The following is a 10,759-nucleotide window of genomic DNA, read 5'->3' as shown; positions in this document are numbered from 1 at the left end:
GAACATGGGATATCAAAATATGCACAAACATGAAGGCTAGCTAGACCAGTCATGGTTTACAAGAAAAGAACTATCAATTAAACAAATTAATAACGTTAATAATCGTGGACACTAAGGTCCGTCCATCGAGAGACCCTCTCCCAGAGGAAAAATTAGACACTATGGTCAGGTGAGAGACCCTCTCTCAAATAAAATTAATATTTGACCCTACCAGTTCTGGGGTCGCGTGGCCGAAGGCTACGCTTTCTAGAGGCAATTTGTTCATTATGACCATCATCAGATGAGGCTTCACTACAAATGCTTAATGACCGCACGGGTCGACTAACATTGGAATTATTCACAACAGTTGGAGAGTTGTTCACCCTAGGATCAATCTTAGGGTCTGTATCGACCGATTGTTCCCCGGAATTGTCGGCATTTCGCTCGACGAAAGGTTTGAGGTCACGGATATGGAATGTACCCTTAAAAACTCTGTTTGATTTCATACCCTTAAGCCTATAAGTCAATGGGGACAGTTTTTGAGCAATTACATAAGGCCCATCACTACGCGGTGCCAGTTTTTGAGAAAAGTTGGCGCTGGCCTTAGATAAGAAGTGAGTGCGTTTTAATACCATTTGTCCGACCTCAAATTCAACGTCACGGTGACGTGAATTATAATATGGTGCCTGCCGGCTTTGCTGCGCTTCAATATTTTCTTGCGCTTGCGCTTGGGCGTCATCGACAACCTTTTTGATTGAAAGAGCGTGTAAGCTAATCTTAGCGGGATCTAGTGCGTCATCAGGATTGATGGGGGTGCCTACATCGGCGGGGGAACGTAATTCACGACCAAAATTAAGGTATGCTGGGGTGAAGCCCGTTGACTCGTGAACTGAGGTTCTAAGAGCCATAGCATATTGGTGAATGCCCACATCCCAATCCCTGTGGTTGTCGCCTACATACGTAGCAATCATAGTGGACAACGTGCGATTTATTCTCTCGGTTTGATTTGACTGAGGAGAATAAAACGACGTGAACCGATTGCGTACACCCAATAATTTTAAGGTATCCGTCATTATCTTGGATACAAATTGACGACCATTATCACTCACAATTGTTACAGGGAGGCCAAACCTAGTGAAAACTTGGTCAACGAGTATGTTAACAATTGCCCTGGTGGTCGCACGGCGTAAAGGAAATATTTCCACCCACTTCGTCATCATATCGGTGACGACTAATAACTGTGTGATCCCGCGCCTGCTCGGGGTATAAGGGCCTTTAAGGTCAATTGACACTACGGTCCAGGCGTCGGTTATAGCGGCGGACTTCATCAGTCCGGCCGGAAGTCGCTGCACAGGTTTGTGCTTCTGACAAGCCTCGCATGAGGCGACGTATTCTTTAACATCGCGGGTCATCCCGTCCCAAATATAGCGTTCCCGCATGCGCCGCAGGGTTTTTAAATTACCTAAATGACCGGCAGCACGGATATCATGGTTCAGTTGAAGAACTACCTTTTTCAATGCGCTGGGTACCCAAATTTTGAAATTAGGGAGTAGCGGGGCTAGAGGACTAGGGAGGCGATGTAGAACACCGTATATTAATTGACACTTAGGAAGCAGAGCTTCATCGGCTTTTGAGGTAGGTGGCAGTGGCGTGTTTTCGGAGAAATATTTAACGATAGGGCCTAGGCGTACGTCCTTGACCTGTTCGTTTATAATAATCTCAGTTGAAAACTCCTTGGTGTTATTTTGGACCAAGGCCTTACGTATCTCCCGCATTTAGAAGAAGTTAGTTCCAAAGTCTCAATTTACGTTCAGCAAATTTGTGTTATTGCCCGGAAGACATGGGGTGTTCAGGGTTCTGCCCTCAAGGCTATCTATAAACGTGGAATTGAACGATTAATTTTATACGGCTGCGGAGTTTGGTTTCCAGCGAACCACAATTCTGCTATAGTTCGACGACTCCAAATTATACAAAGAGCTTGCCTTCTGCGTATTGCAAGATCGTTTCGCACTACATCTACTTCTGTACTCCAGGTACTTACCGGTATCTTGCCCCTCCATCTTGTTGCGAGTCAGGAAGCGGCTGTCTTCCGTAGCTTCTACCTGAAAGAAAAAAACCCTCCATCTAAATACTCACCTTGACAATATCACTTACCTCACTGAAGTTCCGAAATACACGATCCACCCAGCACGCAGGCTAACTCTTCCATGTCACGACTGTACTCCAACAGGACTTGGCATGGAAATCTTCACTGATGGTTCGCGGTTCGATGATGGTGTCGGCTGCGCATTTGTTGTACTCTATAATAGCGAAGAACTAGTTGCACGACGTTTTACTCTTAACAATGAAAGCACAATATATATCGCTGAGTTAGTGGCTATTGAACGATCTCTACTTTGGTTGCTGAATCACGAAATCAATGAACCTGTTATTATCTTTACTGACAGCTTATCCGCGATCACCGCCTTACGCTCGCCTGTTAATACCACTCGCCTTGTTCACACCATTCAGCAGTTGGTCTACCGTTTACCTTTAGTTCGCATAACATGGACAAAAGCTCATATCGGAACACATGGCAATGAACTTGCCGACAATTATGCAAAGGAAGCTGCTCATAGTGATCTGTTTCCCAAAATTCGGATAGCACAAACTCGTAATTGGCTCAAGTCCCAACTTTTTAGTATTTCTCTAACCTATTGGCAATCACTCTGGACAGCTGATACCAAAGGTCGTTTTACTTATCAACTCCTCCCGAAGGTCTCGGTAGTCGGACCTGGATCCGATTACTATCTCTCCCAAATACTTACGGGACATGGAAAATTCCCGCCCTATTTGTTCCCCTTGGGACATCTCCCCACTCCATGCTGTGCATGTGGGGCTGCTGTGGCTAATGCGGAGCACTATATCTTGCACTGCCCCCTAACTGATGGCTTTATTAACCGTACCAACCTCCAGGAATCCATTACGAATCTCGAAATTGACGATATTATACTTGGACGCCTTCGGGACCTTATGCAATTCATAGTCAAAAATTTTGATTTACTGTCCATGCTTTCCTAATTTATAACGATATTAATTTTATTTTATTTATTAATGTATTATTATTTATTTAATTTATTTATCTATTTAGAACTTTTAACTGTAAATATTTTTATATAACATATATTTAAAAAAAAGGCTAGGTCAACCCGCTACGGGGATGTGCATAATGCATCCTCTACCGAACTGCACTTAATTTAAATCAAACTATATTGTGTATCTATTTACGGTATAGAGTATAATTATAAACGTTGTCCCTATCAACTGCTGATCAACAGTTTTCTCTCTGACAGAACTGCCATCTACTCGACTCCGAATTTCGCAATTACTAAACCGATAGCCCGAGGCGTCCCATAGGGTTCCTGTATTGGTCCCACATTGTGGAACGTTGTTTGTGACACTTTGCTCCAAACGCCTCACATCCCTCAAACCGACATGCAGGGCTTTGCTGACGATATCAACTGCATCGTCTGGGGCCCTTCTCGCAGTGTTTGTGAACGTCAAGGAAACACACTCTTGGCCTTCGTTTATCAATGGTGCATCAAAAATAAACTCAGCTGTAGTCCCTCAAAGTCCAAAGCCATCACGTTCTTTCGCAGTGGATGTAAACCTGATCGTCCCCCGACTTATAATATGGGAAATACCAACATTCCTAATACCAAAGAGCTCCGTCTCCTAGGTGTTACCATAGACCAGGGATTGACCTACCTTCCCCATTTACATGAAATCTACTCCAAGGTGTCCGTCTCTCTCCAACAAATGGCCGCCCTAGCCCGTAAGACCTGGGGAGTTCAATGCCTTGCTCTGAAATCCATGTATAAAAAGGGTCTGGAACGCATGATTTTATATGCTTGTGGTGTTTGGTTTCCAGCAACCAAAAACTCAGCAATAGTCCGTCGTCTAACCACCATTCAACGCGCTTGCCTTCAACGCATGGCGCGTTCTTATCGCACGACATCCACGGCCGCTCTGCAAGTCCTTACCGGTATCCTACCTCTTCATCTTGTAGCTAGCGAAGAAGCCGCGGTTTTTCGCGGTTACAACCTGAAAGAAAATACAATGCACGTTACAACACCCCTAACCAGACACACTTACCTTTCCGAAGTCCCCAAGTTTGCTGCTCATCCTGCAAAAAGAATATTGATTCCATGTCGAGCTTACGACCCCACTGGGCTTGGTCTTGAAATTTATACGGACGGCTCCCGCTTCGATGACGGTGTCGGTAGCGCGTTCGTGGTTTTCCACGATTCTCGTACCCTCGTCTGTCGGCGCTTCACCCTGAACAACGAATGCACAATATACATAGCAGAACTCGTTGCGATTCACCAATCCCTCCGATGGATTGTCGAAAATCGCATAACCGAATCAGTCCACATCTACACCGATAGTCTTTCTGCAATAACCGCCCTTCGTAACCGCTCTAACACGACCGACTTGGTCCAGTCCATTAAGTCCACACTAAACAATTTGCCCTTAGTCCGCCTATCGTGGATTAAGGCCCATGCTGGAAATCACGGCAACGAACTTGCTGATCAATCAGCTAAAGAAGCTGCCCATGGCACTGCCTTTCCTCAAATATATATAGCGCCTTCCCGTCACTATTTAAAGACTTACCTGCACAAAATTTCAACCAATGCATGGCAAAATTTGTGGGAAACTGGTCTCACTGGTCGACTCACGCACGAATTCTACCCACTTCCCTCTACTGAAGGTCCTGGCGCGGACTACTACCTGACGCAAATTCTTACCGGGCACGGAAAATTCCCGCAATATCTTCACGATCTCGGTCATCACCCCAACCCGTTTTGCGGGTGCGGTGCTGTTATCGCCGACGCCAGGCACTACATTCTGCAATGTCCCCTCACAGAAGGCTTCTTGAATCGCTCTACTTTTGACGGAACTATTCAAAAAGTTCTAACTAATGGGAACACGCTTCAACACCTGCGGAAGCTCATGCATTTTATTGACACCAACTTCGATTTGCTGTCACTCACCCCTTAAATCAAGGCCGCCACTGCTGTCAATTTTCATCCTCGAGACATTATCGATCGTTTACATTATTTATTTATTTATTTACTTTATTTATTTATATATACATGCATCTTTCTTTATTTACAAAAAAAATATTTAGGGTCCTACGCTGTTAAAGGGTGTGCATAAGGCACCTTTTCTTATCCGCTCAAACAATAAACAAAACAAAACTCTTATGTATTACCCAATACGGTGCAGAGTATAATCATAAAACTATGTCCCTATCTACTCCCTCCCATGGGTACCACCTTGACGTGGTGGCGAGGGCTTGCGTGCACCAGAGAAGCGTTGAGCGTTGCCGGTAGAGTTACTCATGCCGGTTGGTCATCGTGGAGGTGCCAGAATAAGTGTACCCACCCTCTGTTGAGGTTTCGGACTTTGGCAATAGTCCGTTTAAAACTTGCCGCGCCTTGCTCTCACTAAGTAAGGTGTCAGTTGCATTGAGGAAGCGGTGGGCGTTGCTGGTAGTGTTACACATGCCAGTTGGTCACCGTGGAGATGCATTAGTGTTTCCCTTTTGTGCGGAGGGATGCCAGGGCTGGGACATGCAGGGGGCCGTTTAGGATGAGATCCGAAGTCCTATTCGGCCGGGGTTTCCCCAGCGCGCGGGCTGCCGGCTTTGGTCGAGCCGGCAAGCGCCCAGGGGTCGTGGCACTGCGGGCGCCCTGCATGTCTAGTTTGGCGGTTTCTTCGGATTCCGGCTGTCCTGGCCAGAATATCCGCACAGGTGAGCGCCTATGGTCTTCGGGGGGCAACCCGCGTGGTGCCGGTGATCTCCTTTCAGGATCCCAGGAAGAGGTCTCCGGGGTGGATGCCCCGGGCCCCGGAAGTAACCGGGGGTATGGTTCGCCCAGCTGACTGGAGGCCTGGAGGATTGATTGGGAGGATCCGGTGCTTTCGCAAAGGCCGTGGGACATGTTTTTTGTCCCCGGTTGACCACCCCGTGCTGCAGGCGGGGTTTAAATGCGGCAGCTACTGTCGGGTAAGGCCGATTTCTTTTTAATTTTTGACCATGGATACAGACATAGATTTAAACACCACTAACGCCTCTGAGGCTACCGTTAACCTGGCGGACTGCACACGAGACGTTATTCAACATTTGGATGATTTTTTCGAAGATCTTCCGTGTGGCATTTCTGGGCCTGATTGTAGGAAGTAGGTGGTATTTACTTGCCAAGTAAATACCACCTACTTCCTTAAAAGATGGCACTCTAAAATCGTCCGTCTCTTTTTTCCACGTTTCAACAAAACATAACATTTGACTTTTTATTATTACATTGTCTGCTAAAACATCTTCTAAATGAGCATTTAAAGACTGCACGTTATGAACATAAATGTAAAGGGGATCATGCAAGAAAGGTAGTTCGATGCTTTTTGTGTCTCGCAACCTCTTAAGTTCCAATTCTACTAGGTTGTTTTTGGGTGAATTAGGAACTTTAAATTTTCCATCAATATATAAACCGGAAGCGGTTTTCGCTCTACTACAAGCCACATATAAATGCGCTCTTTCAATTTTTTTTGTAGCCTTACAATGAACCACTACCGAGGAGTAAGTATCACCCTGACTTTTATGTATCGTAATGGCCTCAGAAACAACCAAAGGCAATTGTTTCCTAGAAACTGAGGCATTATTTTGTCTCCATTTTCTATTAAACGACTTGATGACCTTTTCAACAGGCGTCCACGAAGCGTTAATATCACTATTCAAATATAAACCATGACATTTTTGCCTCAACATTTTCCCAACTTTGGGATCGTCAAACTCCATCCATACCCTGAACGGGATTTTATCCCCGACCCTATTTGTGCCGTACTCTATCTTTCTTAACCAACCTGTCGCGCCATTAGTTAGTCCGTCAGAGGTGTCAACATTGTTGGTCATCATATATCTCGCGCCACACGCAAGAGTCAATTGTTTGGGCAGACCATACGTATCAGACGTTGCTAACTTTTCAACTTGGGAAAGTATGTTATTTTTAACTTCACTACTAAGATCACCATTGACAACATCTACTGAAACCGAAACAGCCTTTTCCGTATTCATGTTTAAAAGCTTATTTTGATTGAATTGGTTTACTTCCGCGTTAGTGGCGAAAAGATGTATCGCTTCTTTTGGGGGTACACGCTCAGGCGTTACCTCCAGACTACTAAAGAAATCAATATCATTTTGAGTCATACTTCCCACAGCCATTCTATTTAAAGCTTCAGCAAATATTTTATCATCCCTCTGTCTCATAATTTCCTCAAGTTCGGCAAATTCAAATTGCTCCCATATTGGGTTACCAATTAACGACGCGTAAGGATTATCTTTCTCACTTTGACCTTGAAATGCGAAATAATCGCAAACTGGTCTCAATTGGTTAAAGTCTCCAACTAGAACGACAGACACACCACCAAAATAATCAGGACAACCCATAATCTCTTGTAACCTAGCGTTTACCCGATTAAACACTTTCGCTCCAACCATTGAAATTTCGTCAATTATTACTAGTTTTACTTGACCATAGAGTAACCTGCATTTATGAAGTGTTTCACTTTCCAATCTCGATATATTTCCACCAAATTGGCTAACGGGTAAACTAAAAGTACTGTGCAAAGTTGCCCCACCTATGTTAAACGCAGCCTTGCTAGTAGGTGCGCAACGGATTACTTTCGCTTCCGATGGATTACTCCCAGGTTGTTTGTTGTAAAACCTTGACACAGATTCAAATATAGCACTAATCAAAAGACTTTTCCCCACACCAGCGCCCCCTGTAACAAAGAGGCGCAACGGAGTTTCTTTGCTTTTTACATGATACAAAACATGGTAATATATCTCTCTTTGTTTTGAATTCAATTTTCTAAGAAGGGCGTTGTATTCAGAGTCATTAATTAAGGTAATTGACGGAGCAACAGTATTTTCGGCATTACCATCAATAATTTCTCTATTAATATTTCCTACAGGTTCTTGAACCGTATTAATTAAAAAATCGGAATCATCCATAGCTAAAGATCTATCAACTTCATTTCTATGTTCTAATTCAGGCTGGATATTAGTAACATCCACTTGAATTTCTCCATTTTCAAAATCTGCTACAGCCTGTTCCACGGCTGCTTCGTCAATTTCACTGTGAAATTCTTTCCTAACTTCATTAATAGTTTCGCTACAAAGCTCATGTTCTGATTTCATATCCTTTGTCAAATTATCATTACTTTCATCGCGCCAAGGCTTAAATAACATTAATTGTTCACGATAAAAGTTATCGGGATCTTTTTCTAAATTGAATCTTCTGTACCTAATAATTTTAGCACGGCCACGTTTCCTAATAAACCCTGATTCATCTTTAAGTTTCAGCCATTTACCACAAGCTTCAACTTCATTGCTCTCTCCCTCATCAACATGATCGTGGGCGGCTTTAGTCACTCTACGGGCTTTGGAATATTCGTACCAGGCACCAAATTGAGCTAACGTTATTGCCTCTAGTTCCTCTGGCCTTTGAACATAATGTTCTAGCATCCCAGAGGCAAAAACGTCATTACTGTCTGCTGGTAGTTCTTCAAGTTCAGATTGACTCTTAAGAATGTGTACACGATTTTCAGGGGCATTGGTGTTTATAAAAACACAGGCGCGACTGCACCTGGACACAGGAATTTGTAAACCACAGTAAGCCGCTTCCTGAGCGCTTACCTCGTGGGCATTCAAGAACTGATTAGCAATTAGTTTCAACTTCTGTTTTACTGTACATTTATCATTTTTTGCCTGTTTAGAAGCTTCGCGCAGAAGCAAAGACATCCCTCTTTGAGACTTTCCTATATATGATACAATATACATAACCAGTGCGTAAGCATCAAGAACGAATTGAATGTCCATATTCGCCTGCCAAAGACGCAAAGCGCACGGATTGTAAGGATTAACTCTAGTATCTTTGGGGTGTCTTTTCAACAAAACTGTTTTCCTTTTGAGGTCATAAGTAACGGCAGAAATATACTCGTCTTCAGTTATACGCAACTTAGCTAGCAACTCCTCAAAACTATCTACCCAAAACTCTTTTTCTTTCGATTGCAACATCTCATACAATTTCTTTGACCTTTCCTTACATCTGAGTTCTTCCTGTACGCTACCAGGCTCTCTTAAACCAGGGTCGTAAATTATGGTTCTGGGCATAGGTGGAAACGGGATTCCAAAACGACAAACGGAATTATTATCGACCTTCTTTCTACAAGTCGTTGTGTGTTTGTGAATTTGTAATCGTGTTAACAAGTCTAAATGATCGTCATTGTGCTCAGCAGCACAAGAAATAACATTATCAATAAATTCCTCTACTTCCTTAACATTTGAGAGATCAGTTTTAAGTTTTGGAGCATCTTTTATCCAAATCAAACCATGTTGGTGGGGCGAACCTCTTTGCTGTATTTCAACTCTAAAATAATAGTCTTCTATAACGCCAAGAGGACCTAATTTCTGTAGAGCCTTAAGCAAAGCCCGAAAACGGTGGTCAAAATATCTAGCGCAAGTAACAGGATCATCCTGAATCAGTTTTGCTCTTTCAGAAAAACTTAAATTGCTAATATCATCGTTAGGTAAACTCTCCTGCCCAGAGGTTAGTCTCAAAATATTCAGTAGCTCAGGCCATTTACTTTCGGCAGCCGAAAACGTTATGAAAAAGGTAGCCGTACCAAGCTGTCTAATCATACCCATCAATTCCTTTTGTCTGTGTTGCCAATAAGAAGGCGAGCTCTGTAGTCTTTCTAAAACCCTAAAACCATCATCCTGCTTAATTAAACCATCAAGAGAACCTGCAGAAGCTAAAAGTCCAGCAGTATAATTCGACCCATCTGTTCTTTTAGTTTTCCTCATGCAAACCTGTATAGATTGACTAACTTTCAAGGTTTCTAATTTGACAAAAGAGTAAAACAATTTCGAAGGATTTTTAGCACAGCGCCTATCAATACTACGAAGCTCCCATTTAAAAATATCACCAAAACTTCCCTTAACCTTAAGATTCATTTTTTGACCTACGTAAATGCTCGGGAATGACAATTCTTCCGCATCCTCGTCAAAGAGTAAAGACATTGGGGTTTGACCTTCACCGGGAGCAAACTTAACATGCATGGTATTACTTGGCAAAAAATTACTTAAAGAAACTAATAATGTATCTTGATTCCCAACTGTTAACGAACTACTTTCGTTAGGTTCATTCCACATATCATCGCTATCATCCTCTGCGTTTATTGGCGCTACTGGATTATCTCCTGAAACATCAACTTGATTTACCTGACGGTCATTTTCGTCAACAATAAATTCAAGTTCTTCAGGAATGGGGTCTAATATGTCACTCTTAACGGTAATTCCATGTTTAACATACAAAGGCGTTTTTACCAGAACGTTAAGGGCCTCTAAAATGACTTTGGGTCTCACAGTTTCGTACAAATAGGGTGTGTTATACTGCATTCTTCTCATAAACTTAATTTGAATAGTATCCGTGTCTCGAGGTAACCTTGGTAAAACCGAGGCGGTGGACTCTACATTTATAGGGACGTTAACCACATTTCCTTTAATACCACGTTGTTGGTCACACCCTAACCTTCGTATTTGCATGAATGGTATTCGTGGTGATATCATTCTTTCTTCTAAATTACTTATGTTACTTAATTGCGCAGGTATTTCAGGAAACACAAATCCATTTTCCCTTGAAAATTTTGGAATTTGCTTTCTCTTAACGCTTTTATT

At 42.9% G+C, this 10,759-nt stretch overlaps 1 protein-coding gene across 1 annotated transcript; it reads left to right on the top strand.

The window, feature by feature from the left end:
- The first annotated feature begins 3,453 nt into the window (after window positions 1-3,453).
- Window positions 3,454-5,019, top strand: LOC149632444 (uncharacterized). Its single transcript, XM_089851117.1, has one exon. It carries the CDS (start codon window positions 3,454-3,456, stop codon window positions 5,017-5,019), a length of 1,566 nt encoding a protein of 521 aa, XP_089707243.1.
- The last annotated feature ends 5,740 nt before the right edge of the window (window positions 5,020-10,759 follow it).

The sequence above is a fragment of the Phalangium opilio genome, unplaced genomic scaffold (assembly GCF_054372755.1).
Source record: "Phalangium opilio isolate 3A_F unplaced genomic scaffold, DU_Popi_V2 ptg000100l_1, whole genome shotgun sequence".
Lineage (NCBI taxonomy): Eukaryota > Metazoa > Arthropoda > Arachnida > Opiliones > Phalangiidae > Phalangium > Phalangium opilio.
The sequence above is the reverse complement of the archived record's forward strand: the minus strand, read 5'-3'. Positions and strand labels throughout refer to the sequence as shown.